The 22,526-nt window shown below is 29.4% G+C and overlaps 3 protein-coding genes across 17 annotated transcripts; 1 reads left to right on the forward strand and 2 right to left on the reverse strand.

Moving 5' to 3' along the window:
- Positions 1-237: 237 nt before the first annotated feature.
- Positions 238-11,299, reverse strand: LOC122525094 (serine/threonine-protein kinase 10). Of its 8 annotated transcripts, none has more exons than XM_043647714.1 (14): positions 10,883-11,298; positions 8,970-9,552; positions 8,735-8,899; positions 8,455-8,653; positions 8,256-8,386; positions 7,866-8,189; positions 7,613-7,658; positions 7,337-7,392; positions 6,980-7,064; positions 6,724-6,884; positions 6,128-6,651; positions 5,521-6,059; positions 3,200-5,436; positions 238-1,057 (listed from the first exon to the last, which is right to left on the reverse strand). In XM_043647714.1, exons 2-14 carry the CDS (start codon positions 9,126-9,128, stop codon positions 902-904), a joined length of 4,782 nt encoding a protein of 1,593 aa, XP_043503649.1. In that variant the 5' UTR covers positions 9,129-9,552; positions 10,883-11,298; the 3' UTR covers positions 238-901. The 8 variants fall into 8 exon arrangements, with proteins under 8 accessions (XP_043503649.1, XP_043503652.1, XP_043503650.1 ...); XM_043647715.1 differs by lacking the exon at positions 238-1,057 and adding an exon at positions 1,260-1,384; XM_043647710.1 differs by lacking the exon at positions 238-1,057 and adding an exon at positions 1,958-2,744 and having other exon boundaries at positions 10,963-11,299.
- On the forward strand, positions 11,254-13,215 carry LOC122525097 (NADH dehydrogenase [ubiquinone] 1 alpha subcomplex assembly factor 2). Of its 2 annotated transcripts, none has more exons than XM_043647728.1 (2): positions 11,254-11,330; positions 12,613-13,215. In XM_043647728.1, exon 2 carries the CDS (start codon positions 12,627-12,629, stop codon positions 13,086-13,088), a length of 462 nt encoding a protein of 153 aa, XP_043503663.1. In that variant the 5' UTR covers positions 11,254-11,330; positions 12,613-12,626; the 3' UTR covers positions 13,089-13,215. The 2 variants fall into 2 exon arrangements, with proteins under 2 accessions (XP_043503663.1, XP_043503662.1); XM_043647727.1 differs by lacking the exon at positions 11,254-11,330 and adding an exon at positions 11,506-11,664.
- Positions 13,216-13,658: 443 nt separating this feature from the next.
- On the reverse strand, positions 13,659-22,488 carry LOC122525095 (poly(U)-binding-splicing factor half pint). Of its 7 annotated transcripts, none has more exons than XM_043647721.1 (13): positions 22,365-22,485; positions 21,613-21,667; positions 21,150-21,297; positions 20,183-20,246; positions 19,989-20,038; positions 19,122-19,187; positions 18,721-18,881; positions 17,285-17,343; positions 16,053-16,266; positions 15,002-15,488; positions 14,702-14,913; positions 14,220-14,613; positions 13,659-14,128 (listed from the first exon to the last, which is right to left on the reverse strand). In XM_043647721.1, exons 7-13 carry the CDS (start codon positions 18,775-18,777, stop codon positions 14,019-14,021), a joined length of 1,533 nt encoding a protein of 510 aa, XP_043503656.1. In that variant the 5' UTR covers positions 18,778-18,881; positions 19,122-19,187; positions 19,989-20,038; positions 20,183-20,246; positions 21,150-21,297; positions 21,613-21,667; positions 22,365-22,485; the 3' UTR covers positions 13,659-14,018. The 7 variants fall into 7 exon arrangements, with proteins under 7 accessions (XP_043503656.1, XP_043503655.1, XP_043503659.1 ...); XM_043647720.1 differs by having other exon boundaries at positions 21,121-21,297; XM_043647724.1 differs by lacking the exons at positions 21,150-21,297; positions 22,365-22,485 and having other exon boundaries at positions 21,613-21,645.
- Positions 22,489-22,526: the final 38 nt, after the last annotated feature.

Below are 22,526 nucleotides of genomic sequence, written 5' to 3' on the forward strand. Positions count from 1 at the left end.
CAAGGTATAGCACTTACTAGAAAAATTTAAATATTTTCACCACTCATGAATGTACTATATAAAAAAAAAGAATTCTGTAAAGAGTTACAATGTTTGAAAAAAAGTATATCTTTTAAAATTATTATTTTTGGTTTTGTTTTATTTTTGAAGACAAGATCGTCGTTTTATTTATTTTTTAATTTTTAGCGAAAACGCATTATTTTTCTATATCTTTATAGAGAATAAAAAACGAATTCAACGATCTATAAAAATTTATCTCACGATTCAATGGTTCTTATATACATATATGACATATATACTGAGAGTAAGTCGCCTAACTTAATAATCTTGAATTATTTGAAAATTGTTTAATTTAGAATTTGAATAAATTCAAGAAACATTAGATAAATCTTTGTTCGAGAATTCGCTTGCATATCAAACTATTAATTAGTAATTTAAGATAATTAAATTAGGCAACATATCTAGTATATATATATATAAAAATCACGTTAAATCTACATTATGAAAATTTGTAAATTTTTCAATGAAAAGTCCCTTTTCGCAAAGGCTAAAAGTTTGTCCAAATTCTTATGGAAATCGGCTTATTCGACAATTACTTCAATTAACATTATTTATTGTTGACAGCAGTCTTTACTCAACAATAATTATTAATATATATTCTGTAATATATATATAATTCAAATACTGCATTTGCAATCCGCTATTTGAATAACAATGATACGTTCGTATAGATATTTCCACTCTCATTCCTTAATACAAAATAGAATGTCAGTGAAAAATAAAACTTATTCTTATCAAATCACTCTCTTGGACTTGATTACAAAAAATAGTAAGCATAATCGTTGTGTCTCAGTAACATTAGCAAACACTGAGTCTATTGGATACCTTTATGTTTTCAGAATTAACCTTCGCTTACAGAAGATAATGAACTGCGTGTAGAACCAGCAGTATGATGCGTAAGATCAGGAAGGTCTGCTGGTAAACATAATGGAATCGCACTAGGTCCATAAATTGCCTCTTGTTCTTCTAATTGAAGAGCAAATTGTTCTTCAAGTCTCTGTAATATGAAATGAGAATGCTTAATGATCTATTAGCTAGAAAAAGATTTATTTAAAAAAATACTTGTTACAGTATTTAACCTTAGAGAAACTGGAATAGTATGGCACAAGGCAATTTTCTAAATCTTCTGTAACAAAGTGTACAAAAATAGTAGCATACAACAGATTTAACTAACCTTTCAATAACTTTTATAATACTTCTTTTCAAATCCGACTGTGGTATCTCTTTATAGTTTTCTTTTATAAAGGTTCTTGTGGGAATATTTATGCGCAAGGACTACAATTACAAATTAGCATGTTTGCTATTAGATACCCACGTAAGAATCCTTTAAAAAAAAGCATTTATCACATAGTTCTACTACTTAACAAAACATAGCATGAAACCAACAGTAACCACATTTACCCATATTATTTTCTTAACATAAATATTTAAGCTTTAGAATATAAAATGAATCGAACTCTTTATATGTAATTTTCGTATGACTAATAATAATGATAATAATAATAATAATAATAACAATAATAACAATAACAATAATAATAATAATAATAATGATCATAATAATAATAATAATAATAATAATAATAATAATAATAATAATAATAATAATAATAATAGTAACAATAATAATAATAAAGCTGCAATGGAAAATAAAACTACAAAGCTGTGATAAAAAGCACATTTTTAATGACATAATAACTAATCAAATGAAATTGTAAATCACATACCAATGTTGGTACTTGAATATATTAAAATATTTTTCTTTTTTTTTGTTTTGTCTTTTTTGTAATAAATATTCGTAAATATTGTACTGATTCATCTATAATTCACATAAAATAATATTTTAGTATCTGCTTTATGTGTAAATATTTTCTACTTTTTTTTTTTACTTACTCTCTTTTTCAAAATCTTAATATATTATATAAACCTAGCCACAGTGTTATTTTTTAATGTATTCTATCATAACTTAAGCGATAATCTAATAGAAAAATATAGATAAGTGGCTATCTGTAATCCACATCTCTTAAATGCATATATTTATATATATATATATATATATATATATATAAACAATATCTATTTCATAAGTTAAAATATAATCATTAGTACCAACTCCATATAAAGTGTATAGTATAAAGAAAATAGCAATAAAAGAAGCACATGGAATGTTATATTATTGAAAAGAGAAATAAAATAAATTTGGAAATATAAATATCTTTATCTTTGTTCAATATATATCGTGCATGTACTTATATAGTAGGATTATATTATAAAATATACTAAGTATGTGTTAACTTAATGAAACATAGTCATATTCTTCATATTTATATATCCAAATTTATCAATAAACAAGATGAATGTATGATACATGATATTGGCAAGTACTATCTACGGGACAGACAAGATGGCATTAGATCTGGTTTAGAACGACTTCGAATAAGCGTGCCATTTGTGGAAGTAGTATCCGAACCAGTAAGTCTAAGAGAGACTCTAGGTATAATAAACGGAGATGGAGAATTTGGAGTAGATCGAGGTAAGCGAGAAGATTTTTGCAAGGTGTTAGGAAATGATATATCAGAATACTCAAAGGAAGGTAAAGAGAAACCACTAAGACCAGAGGGCAAATAATCTCGGTAACGAGCTTCCAATGCCTCCATTTCAGTCGCCAGCTCAGCTTCTATCTTCTACAACAAGTAGATTACAATTTAATTCAATAATTTACTTTACTTTTTTTGTATAGCTCATTGAAGATCATAGTTACAAGGATGAATTACTGTAATAATTACAAAGTCTCAAAAACGTTTAATTCTACTATACCATTAATATGCAATATGTATATTATCTAATCTACATCATGTCAATAATTAATCTCATTTTACATTTACAAATTGACCAAATGACTTTTATTCTAAATTCGAAAATCGTATATAGGAGCCAAACTCAATAAAAGCAGAAATAATAAAAGGAAAATATAGTCTTTAGGAATCATACAGTAAATAAGCAAATAGTTTGAAAATTAATAGTAGAAGCAAAGAAGAATGATCAGAATTGAATAACTTACATGTTTTATTACTTATATGAAATTGCGCTCACTTAAAAGGACATAAAATTAACATTGTAATACTATATAATTATTTACCTGTTTTCGTGGTTTCAATTGTGCCTTCCACTCCCGAAGTTCTTTGCTATACGTTTCTTCTTGTTCTTTTAACTTCAATGTCTCATGCTCCATCAACATTTTTCTCTTTTCATTTTGTAGCTGTTCTAATTCCTTGATGGTAGCATCACTTTGAGCTCTAACTTCTTCGAGTTGACGTGAATGTTTCAATTCAAATCTTTGTTGTTCCGCTCTATACCTCTTTTTCTCATTCTCTTGGAACTTCTTCAATTTCTCTCTTTCAGCTTCAGGATCCGAAGCAATCGCAGAAGACATTGAAATTCTCATGGACTCTCTAAACATCATCTCGCGTGCTTTCATCTCATTTCGAATCCTTTTAGGCAGGTTTCTACGTTCTACCGTTTGACGCTTTATTAATTCATCTTCCTTCCTCTGATTCATTCTTTTCATTTGTTCTAATTCCTTTTCATGTCTAATAAGCATCTGATGTCGTTGCAAGAAGAATATATCCTTAAGTTGTCTCTTTAGCAATTGTTGTCTTTCATGTATCTGTCGTTCTTCCAGCTCCCAAATAGCTGCTTCTCGAGCTCTCATCATTTGCTGTTTCTGTTGTAGAAACTGTCTTTCCATTAAAGCTATTTTTTCTCTATGACTATCCGATAATCTTCGCAATGACATCTCATGACTTTCATTAAGTTTTTCTAAGAAAAGTTTTTCTCTTTCCTCGTGTTCAGCCTCAAGTTTTTCTTTCCGTACCTTAAAAGCTCCCTTTCTTTTTTCCTTAGGCATTAAGTCAACCTCTTGTTTAAGTAATCGCAGTTCTTGTTTCAAACCTTCACGGAATTGTTTTAATTCTCTCTCTTGTTCGCTACGAATCTTCTTTGATGCTAGTCTTAGATCAGCTTCTTGTTGAGCTTCTGCACGCTCAATTTGCTGTCTTTGTTGTCTGGCGAGCGTTTCTAAATCTCCTTCAGCACCACGTTCTAGCAGTTGTCTTTCCTGTTCGAATCGTTTCTCTTGTTGATCTTTGTTGAATTGTGATTTCTGTGATAGATCTTGAAACTGTTTTTGTTCACTCTTTTGTAACATTTTTAATTCGCGTAATTCTTGTTTCCGGAATATTTGATCGTCATAGACTTTACCATTTTCATCATCGCCATATATAACTTTGGATGTAGTCGTTGTAACAACAACACCATCGATTTCAAATTTCCTTGTTCGTTTTCTCGTTTTCTTCTTCAAATTCATCATTTGTATATCTTCCTTCGTTCTAGGTGTTCGAGATACATCCCGACTGTAATCAGATTTTCGACGTAGAACAACTTCCTCTTCACCTTCCGTAGTTTGAACGTGAGATAAATGATTTTCTTTATTTGAACCTCGACTATCTTGGCTTATCGTCGTAGAAATCGATTCGGCATCAGAACGATCAAGGCTCTTACTCGGTGTATGCGATCTCGTCGATCCTGAATCACTCTGCGACCTTGACCCTTCAAAACTATCCGGTGATACACGTTTATCTTTCGAACTTCTTACGTAATCATCTTTTTGTTTTGCCGATGTTACAACTCTGTCTTCAATACGATGCCCAACAACCGACCTTTCATTTTTAATTAAACCATTCATTTTTTTCGAATTTTTTTCAACGTCGTTAAGATCCGTTCTATCAGTAGTTGTTCCTGTAATTGCCATCGACGTTTTACTTATTTCATCGCCACTATCGCTTTTCGAACTTATCTGTTCAATCAAACTTAAATTGCTGTGCGAAGAACCAGTTCTAACGACGTTATGTTTGTTACTTATAGAAGAATCTTTTACTCGTTCTCCATCGTCACCGACAGTGACAACAGAGACATGACTAGTATCTTGTAACTCATCAACAATAGGACTGACGATAATAACTTCAGACTCGTCTAACTTTTTACCAACACGTTTGGAGGTATCCATAAGAATAATGGGTTGCTCCTGTGGAGTATATTCCAAACTATCTAGACTAGGGAAACCATCCTCGTCGGTCGAATTTTCGTTAACTTGGGTTTTATTGGTTTCGTTCGCAACAATAACTACCTCAGATGTAGGGGAAGAACGTCGTAGTAAAGGAGTTGTTGCTGTTGCATCCACTAACACTGGAGGATGTGTAGTGACAACGGTAACTTGACTTACATTACTTGCAAGACTATTAGATGGATCCGGAGAATCAGCTGTAATGCGAACTGTTGATCTATTGGAACGTACCTCTTGCTCGTTTTGAGATTTACCTGATACAACAAACAAATAAAAAAATATATATTTTGGAATGAATCACTAATAAAGTTTAAAAATGTATTTTAATAGGATTTTACCAGTAATAACAACTATGTTATCCGCACTACTCCTTCGAGACGTACTTCTACTTCTAATTGGTGTTGATGTTATTACAGATACATTAACAGCAGAACTCTGACGCTCATAATTTTTATCTTCTCTACTATCTTCTTTTAATCTGTGTTCCTTATTTAACCATTTTGTTCTCTCATGTTTATCTTGGAATTCATCAGTAAAGTTTTCTAAAGAATCATTTCTAGAAGAACCTTCGCTATGACTAGTCAAAACATTTTCAATTTTATTCAGACCATAATCTGTCTTAATATTTTCTGTAGAGCTTGCTTTCATGCTATTCTTTTCTGATAAAGTAACATTTGCTATATCAGATGCATGTTTCAATGTTTCAATCGATGTAGTGCTTATCCTTTTCTGTGTATCCATAGAAATACGTTTTTCTAAAACTGCATTCAGTTTATCTTCTACAGACTTTCTTTTTTGTTCCAAATTTTTCATGTTATCTTCTATTAAATGTTTCTCATATTTACGTTGCTCTTCTATCGAAGTGTCTAATTGGGACCTAAAAATAAAATTAGATTATAGTAAACTTTAAATATTATATTACTTTATCTAAATAATTAAAAATACCTGCTCTTCTCTTCGAGAGATGATTGCTTATTATACACTGGTTTTACCCATTCCTCCGACGAAGTTGGCTTGATAGGAGCCGACTTTCGATTTTCATCTAAACTCGATTTTTTGGTTAGTATATTTACATTATCCATTAATTTTGGTTTCTCCTCAATACTTTTAGATTTACTCAAAGCAAACAACGCTTTATCAATCGTTTCTGTTGAATTAATTTTATCTATGTTATCTAATTCATCTTGTTTTTTATTAGACGCTCCTATCTTTATCTGATCTTTAGTATTTGGTTTCTGCTGTTCCATTTCTACTCCCACTGATTGCGATGACAATAAATTACGGTCTTGTTTATCATCCTTAACTTTATTTAACGATTCCATGGCACTAGATTTGTTTGCCAAATCGGCATAATTCTCTTTTTCATCATTTTTGTTGTCTTGACGAACCGATGGAGGTGGAGGCGCAGGACCTTTATCTCTAGATATCCTACGTTCGTTATTTTCAACTGTAGCTGGAGGTTTGGGTGCCTAAGTGTAATTTAAAAATGTTAAAATATTTTCTGTAACAAGATTGCTTATAGTATCGAATTATTTCTTTACCTGTTTTTTCTCGTTCAATGCGTGCATATTTTCCTTCGATTCAGTTTTACGCAATTTCTTACTTCTATCTTCTTTCTCGCCATCTCTATTCATCTCCCTTTTGTGACTATCCTCTTTTTTCGTGGATATAGGTATTGGAGTAAGATTTTCTTTCTCAGCAACTACATCACATGATATATATTTATATATACAGATGGAAATTTTATTTAAACATTATTTTGAATACATATGTATATATATATAAATAATACATTACCTTTAACATCGCCATCACTGCGCATAGATGCAGAGTCATCTCCGAGTTGTTCCAATTCCAAAGGAAGCTGAGATGTGCGCTGCTCCTATAAAAAAATTCATATATTTTCTTACAATATATATATATCTTAATATATATATATATATATATATATCTTGTAATAAATATAACATAAATATAAATTAACGGAGGTATACCATTTTCTACATACCAAAACTACACCAAAGTCAACATAGTATAAAAAATTTGCATAATTAAAAATTTACATACTTAATGAGAATTCAATATAATGTTTGAAATCATGTGAGGGGATAATGAAGAAATTAATATTGACATTCTATTATTGAAACTACTAACCTGACAAGTACAGGGATGAGAGGGCTGGCGAGGCCCAGGAGAGCCGCATGCACAGCCAAATATTCAAAATTAAAACAACATATTGATCAAAATGTAAATATACAAAATGTATGAATATGTAAAAATGTCAACAAAAGAAATAAATATGTTTCCATGTAAAAATAATAAATTTTACAATTTATAATTTGCTAAATTATTTAAATATATTATGAAGTAATAAATATTAATAAAAAATTTTCTGTATACACATATGTTTTTCATTTAAAAGCAGCTTACCAATACGTTGATACTGTTCTCTGTGTTTTTTTGCTTTTTTGGCCTTCTAATATAATGTAAGCATGTAAAAATATATTTTTATTATGCCTGTCTATATCAAATATTTTTAACTTCAAATTTTCATTGGTTTTGTTATACAATTTTGTAGATCCATAAAAGATATTTAACAGTATATAATAATTATATAAATATGTATATCTAAGTAAATCTTATCAAGTAATAATGAAACTTTATATACAATAATGTATCTTACCTCAGCTTCTTCATCGACAAGTTCTTCTTCGACAACATCAGCTTTATATTCAAGTAATAAATCCCTTATTGGTTTAGAATCCAAATTTCTACTTATAAATGGATGTCTTAACAATTCTTCAGCTGTGGGTCGTGATGATGGATCCTTTATAAGCGCTTTTGCAATAAAATCATTAAATTCTTTGCTCCATTTTCCAGGTTGATCAAGCTTTGGTGGATCGCTTTTTTGAATCTTTAATAAAACACGCATTGGAGACATTTCATGATTTGGTGGCTCCATTTGCGCAAACTCTATAAGAGTTATGCCAAGGGACCAAATGTCCACCTAAAATAAGTAAAAAATTTCATTGCATTACATGAAATAATAAGAGAATCAATCAATGGTACTTACTTTGAAATCATAAGGATTATCTCTAAATGTTTCGCATAGTACAACTTCTGGTGCCATCCAATATGGTGTACCAATGAATGTATCATGTTTCTGTAACGTATGCTTATTTTTTGCAGATACCCCAAAATCGGCTACAAAATAAATACATTATATTCTTTATTGCAGTTGTATTTCAAATTCAAAGCAATAATATTATTACCAAGTTTGACACCTCCCGCCATTGTTAATAAAACATTCCCAGCTTTTAAATCCCTATGGATAACTTTGGATTTATGTAAGAATGCTAGACCCTTTACCATATGCTGACACACATATGATATTTGACCTTCTGTCAATGCTTTCTCCAACTCCACCATAATAGAATCTACAGCACCACCATCACAGTATTCAATCAACATCTGTAAATATTATGTTATTGTTAAAATTAAAATAATGCTTCTTGTATATATCAATTGGATGTTAATTCCAAGTATACTTACCCATAATTTGCCTTCTATAAAATATGCTTCATGTAATTCAACAACATTTGGATGTTTACATTCAGACAATATATCGATTTCAATCATAAAGTCACTAAGATCATCTTCCCCTTCCAATGCACACATTTTTGCAGCAGCCAACTGATGAGTTTGTTTATGTTGCGCCTATAATCAATTATAAAATGAAGAAAGATAATAAATAAAATAAATAATTTTTAAGATATAATTTTTATACCTTGTAAACTTTTCCAAATGCACCATCTCCAAGTTCACCGACCATTTCCCAGAATTCTTCTGGGTTACAATCCATTTTAATATTATTATATAACTTTTTCTTTTTTGCGTCATTGCCACCGAAGTGGAATGCTTTCTTTAAATTCGATAAAAACGACATAGTGATTTCTTTTTATTAACACACTTGTGTATATAAACTTAACTTGCACTGTAATTACATTATGTCTCTATACGCAGTTCAAATACTTGGGTACATAAATTATGTATATAATATGACCACAAAAAGCCCAATAAAAATATTTCATGAAAGTATAATTCTCATTCAGTACATAAAGATTTCATTTCTTCGAAGACTGAATATTATGATTTTACTTCCATTTTCATCTTGATTTATATAGCAATCAAACTATTTTGTTGTTACTTAGTTTAATTTAGATCCCCGCTGGATACCAGGGGATCATAGCAGACCTCTCCCGCATCTTGATAAACTATAAGTTTGCTCATTAATTAATGAGTACCTTGATATAAACTAAAGTAAATATCCATATTGAAAATGTAACCCATTATTAAAATGTAGCAGGTTTCTGAAACACAAGTTAAAATAAAATATATTATTTTTAATATATTTTCAAATTTACTGTCAATTTTTCTATACATTCGCAAAACAATGATTCGCGATAATGCAACATCTTACTAAAATGTTATAAAATTTCTACATAAAAATGCAGATAAAACAAATCTCTTTTTCTTTTCATTATACTTGATAAATGTTGTACTGATAAATGCTATCAAAATGATATTAATCGTAAAACGCAAGGCTTATTAAGGTCGAAGAAAATCTTAGGATGATGTTTACTTCTCCAAATACGACCAGTATATTCTGCTACTAATATTAAATAAAATCCAAGTTACATACAATTACCATTACATATGGTAATATAGTTTATATAGAAACACAGATAATTACATTAAGATTATTTAAATGTATTTTTAATAAAATAACTATAAAATCCAAATATTCAAAGGGGATTTAAATGTACATAAGATAGAAAATAAAGGTTTGCTTGAAAGAAAAATAAAAAAGAAAATAATGTCCAAATTTTTCCTACTTGTGAGCGATCGAAAATCATGTTGAACGTTATTACGGAAGTGCAAAAATGTTTTATTACCGAACACAGAGAACTTCCGCGAAAATCCCGTGGTTTTATTCATCTCTGTTCGCACTAATTATCGCGTTAAAAAATAGGAGAAGGAGGAGGAAAAGAAGGAGAAGGGAATAGACTAAAGAAGAAACAGAGAAAAAGAGACAGAGAGAGAAAAGAGTAAGAAAGAGAAAAAGAGAGAAACAGTTACCGCACATTCGGTCATAGTCGGTATATAAATATATACATGAATCGAGATGAAACGTAGGATGTGACGGAAGAGGAAGGAAACATACGTATCGTTCACTTTCAAACGCTCTATTAATCAAAAACAATTAGGCAGGTGGTATCGTTCAGCGGTCACGCGGTTGACACAATTTTGACAAGCAGGATTCGGTCATGCCTGGCCGCCATCGTACGGCGAATGCACTTTCTCCATCATCCTCGAAACTCCAATCTCATTTCTCATAGAATGATTTAGATATCAGAAAAACAATATTATTTAACAAATACAATTATAATACATTTAAGTACAAATTAAAAGTTCGTTTAATTGGAAATAACGTACAACCTATTACATTGGATTTCATGAAAATAAGGAATGTAAAGCTCGTGCTTGTTCGTAAAATCCATAGGAAAGCCAATCACGATCTATCGTGTGTATATATATATATATATTTTTTTTTTGCCGATCATTCGATCGAAACGATGGCAAGAATTATTCGAAAATAATTTAATTGTTATTATAAATTCAACAAATGGTTGAACTCACGATATTATCGACCATCGAAGGTAACATAAGGAGAACACGTTCGTGGGATGAAAATATGCGGCACGTCCTCCGTCTCTCACCTTCCTTCTTTCACGACTTGAGGATCCAAGGAAACAAGTTCCATGTATACGAATGATATCTTTCTATCTCTCTCTTTCTCTTTGTAAAGAACGCAAATATTGATTAAACTTTAAGATAGAAAGGCACGACAATCGTTTCTTTGAATTTAGCACGCACCAACACGTTTTGTTAGAAATTCACTAACGTACAAATAGGTAAAGTTAAGCGTATGAAGCTATCAGCCGTGGATCAGTAAACTCGGAAGACCTCGATATACGCGGCCATTTTCAGCACACGCACATCACACACGACACTCCATCACGCCTGGAAGTGACGTAACCAATCGGCAAGGGCGGCACCGTTCACGCGCTCCCCCCACCAATCCCTTGTAAGTATCTCTTGTTGCATTCGCAATGCGACATCTTTTCATCCCTCGATATAATCGTCATCAAATCAACCTAAAAAAACTATGTATATATATTACATATATAGGTATATACATATTTACATATGCATGACATACATATACATGTATGCACGATGTTCTTTTTTACTTTAAGTCTGACGTTGTCAGTATCTCGTTATTGAACGATTAATCGATATCGCTATTCGATAACTACTACGATTTTTCGACTCGAACTTCACGTTTCTTCTTTGTGGATACCTTTTCTCTGTCCCATGTGATTCTTATCAACAATTGATTCGATAATATTTGAACTAAGGTAAACGCAACTCTACGAATCTGAAACGTTACAAGTAATTGAAATGAAGCATTTCTAAAAATGTTTATTAAATTACGGGATATCGATGTTTGCAAATGTCGTTCTCATCGAAGCCTTATATAAATCTAATCTCATTAGACACTTCAAGCCATAATCTGCGCCTTAGTGTTTAGCCAAAGATTATTGTTTTCTTATTTTTATAAAAGAAGAATCTTTTGGCACACACAAAATTCGTTATTTCTTTTTATTTAATATAGTAATGTTAGAGTTATATTATTATTAAACATAGAAAACTAATTTAAAAAAGAACTGTCAAGTTTTTATTTGTATATATAATTTTCTCTCTTTATTTAATAATTTTTGTTTAACTTTTATATTTTGTTTTCTAAATCAAGTATAATACTCTATTCAAATTATTAAAAATAATATTATTTTTAAAAAAATTTTCAAAAAATTAACGATAACCTATTTAATTGAATTCATGAAAAAATAATATGAACAATTTCTTCTTTCTAATTATTCAATTAAATGACAATAACAAATTTACATTTATATTTTTTACTCAACAATGAAATTAAAAAAGATTGCTATACATATTTTTTGTATATTCGTAAATACTATAGACATGTGTAGAACGTTACTGTCAAATATGTGGTACTATCAAATAATTTGTATCATATTGTATCGCTTTTTTCTTTGCGACGAATTTATCATATTTTATAATAAATAGAAAAAGATATAAATCCTTTTTTTATATAATAATATTATTTTATTAAACTTTAACACTTTAATTAATTTCTGTAAATTCGAACTCATATAAGAACATAAAATTTTAGGTTATTTACTTTGTAATGATGAAAATTCCAAAGTTGCATTGAAAATAATTAAATAATGAACAGTTCTTTTTTCGTTATTTATTAAATTAAAATTTATTTATTTTATACGCAGAAGTAAAAGCCAAGATGTCTGGACGACAACGTGGTTTATTCCAAATGATATTTAGAGATTTTTTAGCATCAATTAAACCTACTTTTAATAGACCCAAGTTAATGGGAGAAGATTATTATGGAACTAAATATTACGAAGTAGCTGTAAAAGCCACATCTAAAAAAAAGCTACCTTCTCGATATTTTAAGTCTATAAATGATGATTTTGAACAAGAACTACCCGCAGAGTGGGAAGCTTGGTTGAGATATCGTAGGAAGGAACCACCAACTTTCGAAGAAATAGAGAAAAATTATAAAATTGCTATGATTAAAAAAATGAATGCAGAGAAAATAGAAGCTGCTAATAAAGAACAAAAAGCTTTAAATGAAACTGGATTACCTGTTGAAGAAAGTGGATACAAAAGTTTTCCTGTCTATGAGGAATACAATTCCACGAATACATACAATAAAGAAACATCTAAACCAAAATTAAAATAGCTTCTTATTGATAAAGAATGTATGTAGGTAAATTAAAATTAAAAAAATTAAAAAGAACATACGCTTACTGTGTTATAATTATAACACACCCTTTATATTTGTAGTCAATAAAACCTTTGTAAATATATACATCTCGTAGCATTAATTTCTTCCACCATTCCGAAAATGAATGTGTGCACTATTGACTTTACAGGAATACTATGTGTAAAACAATTTATTATTATTCTCTATCATCTATTTACATATATTTTTATCTATAAATCAGTCATTTTACGACTGGAAAAAAATTGTAAAACTTAAGATTACATCTTTGAAACATACAATTTACAAACGTTTAATGTTATACAAAAAAATACCCTTTTATCTTTTTCAGAGTATTCTTCTAAATAAATGAATTCAAATAGGAAATTCAGATACTATGATAACTTGTACTTCACAACTTTAAAATTCAAGTGCTTACGAATATATTTATCCAGTGTTTTTTTCAAGTTAACACAATTTTCATTTTTGCAATAGTATTTTGTAATGATTTAATTAAAAATAAAACATAGTAAAAAACAATGTAGTTCATTTGATTATTACAGAAATCTATTTATATCCTATAAGATTTTATTAAATCGTAGTATAATAGTCTTTTTAACGAGAGAATTTTACTCTGAATATGAACTCCATGTTTTTAAAATATTATTACTTATATTATCAGGTATTGTGAACGCATGAAATGAATCTTACTTCTGAAGATATTAACATGACAAATCAATTATTGAATATCAACGAGATACTTTGATTGATAATTGTAGGAGTTGGTAATAAATAATATCCCGAAGTTTGTTCAAATACAAACTATCAGTCAACATCAAATACAAATTCTTCCATGTGGTAGAAATTGATGGAATTTGATATATAAATGTTTAATTGAGAATGCACTAATCAACCAGAAAAATCACTATTATCAAATAGAGCTTGATCATACAACTCTCCTTTCACTAGTCTTCCACCAAAGTAACGACCATTTAAAGAATCTCTTGCTCGTTCGGCTTCTATAATAAGAATATATATATATGTACATATATTATTATATTATCATATATGGTAATAAAATATAATAATATTGAAGGAATTATCTCTTACCGCTCATTTGTGAAAATTCGACAAAAATTTTCACAATAACTTCTGCATCTTCATCATCTTCAGATTGTCGTTCATTATAAATAATAACACGCTCTACAACACCAAATTTAGAACATTCATCTTGAATTTCTTCTTTTAGACTTTCATCGATATCTTCAGGAGCTACCATATTTCGTAAAATGACAACACGAGATTCTACTTTACGCATAAGTTTTTGCATAACAAGATGTCGAGCACTCTGTCCCTTAATAGACATATTTTCCTGTTGTTGCAATGTTTGCGGTTCCGTTTCTTCTAGTAATTTTTTTTGTAATTCTTCTTGTTGTTTTTGATGTGCTGCTTGTTCTTGTGCTCGTCTCATAATATCAGAATTTGCTGTTGTGACTACTGGTATCTACAAATAAATGGATATTAAAAAATGTATTTAATTAGATAATGCGTTATATAATATTTATGAAAAAAAAAAAGAGAAAAAAACTTACAACTGGAGCTCCTACAATGGCAGGAGCAACAACAGCTCGAGGTGGTATAATAACTGGTTGCCCAGGAATTGGTTGTATAATCGCAGGTGGACGTGTTAAAGTTTGTGGTATGGCAATACCTGGAGGTGGTATAACTGGTGCAACAGTTGCAACAGTTGGAGGTGCCATTATTGTTGCAGGTGCAATTGTTGGTCGTACTATTCCTGGTAAGGCTATAATAAATAACAACAGAAAATAAACATAAATGAAAGTATATTACAACTTTGTTGTATGTAAATATGGCAAGCATTATATAAATACCTTGATTTAAAATGGGTGGTGCTGTTGCTCCAAGTTTGGTTAATCCAAGTGCTACAGCATTGCTAGCTACTGCATCCATAGCTTGTATTTTTGCTGTAGCCGCAGCAGCCGCAACTGCAGCAGCTGTTGGCATCATACTAGTTCCACTTGGAGGTCCCATCAAAGCATTTGGTGGTGTAATAGCTCTACCAACTCTTAGATACTGTCCACCCAAGTCAAACAAATTCATAGATGCTATTGCTTCTAAAGCAGCTTGCATAGTTTCATATTCAATAAAACCATAGCCTTTATGTCTATGAGGTGAACTACCTTGTGCTAATTTGCAATAAGTAATAGGTCCAAATGCTTCGAAAACAGACTTTATATCATCCTCTGTCAAATCATGATGTATAGATGCAATATAAATACGGTTGTAATGTTTACTTTCTTCTGTAATTTCATCAATAACTGATTGTGCTTGTGGCATATTGGATGGCCTTCCCACTACCTGAAAAAAATTAATAAAAACGAATATATTCTATAATATGTATTAACAAAATATCATATATACTTATTTGTTAAATAAATATGTTCATATTCTCTAATATAGCAGATAATTTTATATAGTTACATTCTGAAATATTACTACAGATTTTTAACTATTTATATTATAGAATTAAAGGATAAAAAAAATATACTACTAATAACAAAAATGTTATTTAGGAAATTACAATTTTAAAAAAAGGAATTGATGACTTTTAATTATATATCATAAGGAAGAGGAATGTAAAAGAATGCAAAGGAAAATATATATATATTTATATGTGGAGTAAAATATATAAAAAGTTGTTTGTCATCTAAATATGACAAATATAAGTAAAGTGGAAAAGAAAAGAAAGAAAGAAAAAAAGAGACAATACATTAGGATCTCGACCGAACGGCATTCTAAATATAACACGATGCAGTTCAATCGATTATAATTTGTGAAACAAAATAAAAATTTGCCGACCTCCGGCGGGATGATAGGATTGCTGGGGGACAGGAAATTCGTTATATAGGTACGTCCCGCTACCTTGATGTTGCGTCCACCAATCATGACACCATTCATTTGTTCTAATGCAAGTTGTGCAGCTTCAGGTATCTCATATTCGACGAATGCAAATCCTTTATGTTTCTGCGTAAGAGGATCCCAAGACATGTTGATAGACTTGATCGGTCCAAAGGGTAGAAATGCTTGTCTAATTGTATCCTCTTTCAATTCGAAGCTGATGCTGCCCACATAAACCCTGTTGTATAGGAATGATATATATCAATTTACGATTTATAAATACAATAAAATGTAATACTATCATTTTATTATTTACGTCTAATTGTCATATATATTGCTAATATTGATATTCTTTTTTTTTCTTATTTAATATATTTTTAATATATATTTTAATGAAGGTATTTATGAAACAAATTATTCTTACTCTATTTATTAAACTAAAGAAATGTTTACTGTTTCTTTAAAAAAACAAATTTAAACAGCAAATAAAACATGAAAAAAGTTAACAATATAATTTAAAAATAAATTATTTTAAGGATGCGCTGATTGATAAATTGTCAGATTGATATATATATGATGTTATATATATACATATTTGAACAATTTTTTGAAACATTTGTAATGCTTTTTGAAAAAAATAATAGGATATAAATAATTTTAAGTTACATGGCATTATTTTTGAAATTTAAGCAAAAAAATGATTGTGCATACTAGTATAAGAGCGTATAGTAAAAGAAATTTATAAACTCATTATGTATATATATATTATAACTTGTATGATTCGAAATTAATTGCAGGAAATGAAATATACATTTCCTAGCATGTTAACACTCATTGAACAAAATTGCATTATGATGCAATATGTATAATAATAGTAAACTAAAATGTATTTATGTGTGAGTGTATGTATGTATGTACTGTTGTATTTTTGTTGTTGTAAATGTGCGCACGCATCTTTAACAAAATCTAATTTTACACTGACAATGAAATTCATAATATATTTATGAAATGATATAAGATCAAAATGAATAAATATAAAGCTTAATTAATTGATGTTAATGTCTTTTATATATATATATATATAAAAGCTTTTACCTAATATTAAATATAAATAGTTTTCTTTTGACAAAACTGTGAATATTTTTCTCTGAGCATAAGATGCAACAATAACTGAAAATGTCGGATGTGATATCTTGAACTATGATGGCCAGGTTTGAGGACAAAATTCGGAGGGCTAAGGCAAAGAACAAACAAACCTGCACATGAGGGCGAGAGCCTGCTGTCTCTGCACCTGATTCCGTTGACTAGCCATTTGCTGCAACACAAAGGACCATAGGCCTTCTATTGATATCCCTCCCCCTTACATACATCATCTTTCAATCACATTTCAAATATCCCCCAAGCTCTTTTACCACTCTAACTTCTTTGCTCAACTACTACTTCCTTTTGTATATGCATTGAACATTTTATAGATAATCGTATCATAATAAATAAAATAAATTACAAATTGTAAGTTATAAATTACACATTCAAGAACTTGTGTGTTTTAGAAATATTGTGTAGTACAATTAAAAAATTATTTGAAAAGGAAAAACACGAAAAATATGTATACTTTAAAGAGAATATTTCAGCAATTAACAAATGATGCTACGAACAAATAATTTTTCTCATGTCATAAAGATCACTTGTTAACCGACATTAGAATAAAAACGATTAGTAATTTATATAATGAATAGACTAAATGGTTAAATTATATTTTATATGATAAAATGAAATATAAATGCTCTAAAAGAAAGAATAATTGAGCTAAGAAGGGTACAGTTATTAACTTTCTGAAATCATCCACAGATTCATGCTCAAAAACATGTCCTCCTCGCGCTGGTACAGCTCTGCTCCCGCCGACTACTATTTCAAGATATCTAACCTTCTCATATGGTAGCAACTCAGGGAAACGTTTAGGAGTGTTTGATCGTTAGGCGGATTCGTATTGTTTCTGGCTTGACTTGGTTGACACTAACCTGCACATTAGCAATAAAACTTGCTGCCGCAGGACCAACTTATTCTTCTGCAGGGAGAAAAAATTAACCGATCAGAGTGAGGTTCGTGTTCGTTTATAATTTCTTATGATTCACTTTACTCGCATGTTTAACGAACACAAGTACAATATAATAATAATAGCAGAAATTGATTATTACTCGGCGGGGCGAGCTAATTTTATAAGGACAAATGTAAACTGCAAAACTAAATTATGCATACTAAATAATTTTTGTTTATTAATTTTGTAATATTGGCAAAGAGCTAAATAGAGGAAACAACATTATATATTTACATGTATTATTTTTTAACATTCAATAATAAATGAAAATTCATAAAAGTGACCCAAAATAGTTTCTGACTCTATAAGTGTATATGTTAAATTTATTCCACTATGCATTCTATATTCAATATTATGTCAAATGTTCATTAAAAAAATAATGTCTATAATAAAGTACTATTATGCAAATTATTATAAAATGTACTAAAAAACAAAATACTTACAACTTCAACATCAATTTTTATGTAAGTTCTTGAAAATTTTTCTCTTATTTTTACTCAAGTGCTATACCTATTTTCTTCAATATAAGAATGCACAATAGAATACAAAATATATGTTAGGCGAGTAAAGCTTATTAGTCTCGTACAAAAGAAATACCTGTTGTTGATGAGCTAATGTCTGTTTCATGAGAACCATCTTGATGCTTTGTTCCATGGCATATTTCTTCGCTCTGTTCACTGTATCTTGCTGTTCTGATGTAATTTTTGGTAGACCAGCACCTAAGATGCCAGGTAATGTAAGGTATTTTGCACCAGGACCTAAGCATAACATATTAAGAAATATATTATACAAATTGCACACATTTTAATTGATTATAAATTAATTAAATATAAAAAATTCTTTGTCAGATCTTATCAGCTATATGTCCATTAATATTTTGTCACTTCAATATAACTTTAGTTGAAATGATTGGATATTAAGTGTCACAAATTTAGTTTACATCATTCAAAACAGTCATATAATTAAAACTAGTATAATTATATTATGAGGATACATACCGGCTACAACTTGACCTATTTGATTAAGGTCATATATAGGGCCTGGCAAGAAGTCTGTTGCATTCCCTACAAAAAAATTTGGTATTAGAAAAATATTATACTATAATGGATATTTATTGTCGCTACTTCCACCATCACATTGCACATTTATAAAACATTAATATATCATTCATATTTTTGTGAAGGTAGAGGTATTATATTAATGGTCAAATTTTAATTTTAATATTCTAACTTTGTGAAATAAATTTTTGTCAGTTTTATTTTGAATGTATCGATTTTTATATTACTATATTAACCATATTGTTAACTGGTTACTTGATTTAGAAAATAATTACGACAGATAGATTTTTGGTAGCTTTAAAGTCTGCGATATTCTTGTAAAATTACTGTCTTATAACAATTGAACTAATTCTGCTTAACATCACAATTAACTAAAGGAACCATAACAAGTAATAATATTGTACAGCAATTCCAGCCATAGGATCTTCCTCCAAACTGTAAGTTCAAAAGAATTAAAATAGTCAAAATATACGCAATACAACAATTGTTTAAAAGTGTTTTTTTTTTAAATATATATGTGTATATATATGTATATATATACACAAATGCATTAAGAATGGAGAAACAGAATTCTCCTTCTTCGCCTAACTATCAGAAAAAATGAAAGTGCACTGTATAGTTTTTTAAATCAGTCATGAAATCTTTTGCAGTAATTTTATAACAGTCTACAAAAATGTATAAGTAGAAGTTATTTTAAATGTAAACTTTTTAAAAATATTTCACAAGCTAAATTCAATTGGAGTTTGATTATAATTTTAATTGCTAATTTAAATATCAGCCTCAAAACATTAAACCACTTATAATTACATTAGATACTTTCGTTTTATACGATCATAACCAATTTGGTCTGCTAGTCTCTGAAACAGAAATCAGAACACGTTGAAACGTTTTGTTAAGATTTCTCCGTTCTTTCTTATTTTCTTTTATTTATTTTTTTTTAAATTTTCAATTTCGTGAATTAAAATTGTTAACTTTGTTCAATTGTTTGATTTACAGCTAACCGTATTCTGGGCTGAGCAATGACGGTTGCGCGCAAATTATCCGAGATTGAGGCGATGCACATATCTGCAAGCACAAAGCAAAGGAGAACACTCTCAGTGCATTTTCTGCGCCATTTTCTTAGATTTTGCCTCGTTCAACCTATCTCGCAATTAATCCTAACACTTTTTTTTTTATAGCAATGGCGATTATAGATATTAATAACAGCTACAACATTAAGTATATGTTCTGTTTTCAGGCAGATATGAAAAAACTAAATAATTGCACGATCATTACTTCACAAAGTTAGTAATATAAAAGACAATTATACATCCTATACAAATTTTCATGAATTTAGATAATACTACTAGCACTTAGGCTTAGTACTTAGAATAGAATTACAAAAGTTATTGTGTGTGTGTGACTAAATAAAACATAATAATCTTACAGCCTGACTGCATGTATCTGTCATTTAGACTGTTTAAGTCTTTTCCTAAATTTCCAATCACCCTGATTATAATATCATATATCTTCTCAATCTCATAAACTTACCTTTTAAATTTCCTGTTTTAATAAATTTATATCATTTAATAAACATCTTGAGAGAGATAAATATCGCCATTGCTCATCTTAATTACAAGTCTCTTAAATATACATTAATTTATCCTACCTGTAATATATTATCAATATTTGTATAAAAAAATATAAAATTTAGGAAAAATTACTCTTATTACTCTACGCGGTTCTATTATTGCGTGCATGTATTATTTTATAATTCCATTTCATTTATGTCAGATTTGACTTTTTATTTCATCATAAATGTAAAAAAATTTCAAATTGTACAATTATATCTATAATACCAAAATTATTTAACATAATTTTTATAAAATAAACTTGACTTTATAGAAATATAGGAGACTCGTAATTAGGATCATAAAAAGGACTACCCTAATATGCTGACCTATCTAAAGTATGCATCATATATGGTACTCGATTGATGCTGTGTGAGTGGGAGTTTGCAAAACTCTGATTTGTTCTGTTCAACGAATGTAGCGTTCTCTTTCTTTGTTTGGCGCACGCTCATGATCACAGCTCAGTCGTAGGCCACAGATTCTGTACTGTCTCTCCGCTGTAACATCTCAGAACAGAAGGACAACCATACATTAGTTTTATTCAGGGCCAACGATCATCTAGAACCCTAACCTATCAAAATTTAATCTGAAACTGCAATAGACCACTTGACCGCTACAATTTGCCAGCATTTAAGACAAAGCTAGCACCTGACTGCCCTAAGTAAATGTGATCAAAGTATTTGCCTTCGTCATTCCCTTTTTGTTTAAAAATTACACCTCCTGTCGCTTGTGCATATACCATGTTTTCCACACATACATATATGTGTATGATTTTTTAGTGACTATGGAGATACAGCAATTTAGCTGCTTTAGCAATATACCTTCAACTCTAGACTTCTTGCTTGGTGGTTCCATATTATTTTGTGAAGTTGGTGCCTGCGCAAACAAATAAAAATACAAAAATTAATATCTTGTCTTAATATACATCATCGATGTACAATGTATTTTATAGCATAGATAAAATTAATTCAAATAATGCACATATGTTATAAAAGTAATTTTATAACCTATTAATCTCTTTAAGGCATCTAACAAATATGTGAACATTTGGTTCAAATCCTATAGAAAACCTATTCCTACATATACAATTTTTACGAAATTTTCTAACCATAAAATAAATCACAATTGTTACAAGATATATATAAATAATTTTTTACTTTGTTTATAAATCTATAAAGAAAATTATAAAATAACAATTTCCATGTTATTACTTAAATTTAAAAATTCGACTTCGAAAAATTTAAACATACCAACGTACCGTAACAAACGTAAATATGAGACAAATTAATATTATGAAAGATCAGTGATATAAACATAAATAGTTAAGTGTTTAAAACAATATATTAAATACTATTACTAAAAATACTACTAATAAATAATATACGCATTTATATATGGATAAAAACAATATAAAAATTTGAACAGGATCAATTATTAGTACATCATCTAAGATCGGAGATATGTTGAATATCTAAACCTTTTTTGCAACGGCCATAGTTGTTCGATAATTCATTTTTCTTTGCTATTACTAAAACCTTTCATAACGTGTAATTAAATTTAGTCGTATATTTACCATGGCCATTGTTCCGTTCATTATCCTTTTCAATTGAAAGTAATAAAGAGTATTTTTAAATTCACTAAAGTAATAAATTGCACGCGATGCTAACAAACTGACTCACACCCGAAATTCTCTCCTCTACGGAAGTTGCACAAGGAAGACACATTAACGCTATCC

This window comes from Polistes fuscatus, unplaced genomic scaffold, assembly GCF_010416935.1.
Source record: "Polistes fuscatus isolate 324 unplaced genomic scaffold, CU_Pfus_HIC Scaffold8, whole genome shotgun sequence".
NCBI lineage: Eukaryota > Metazoa > Arthropoda > Insecta > Hymenoptera > Vespidae > Polistes > Polistes fuscatus.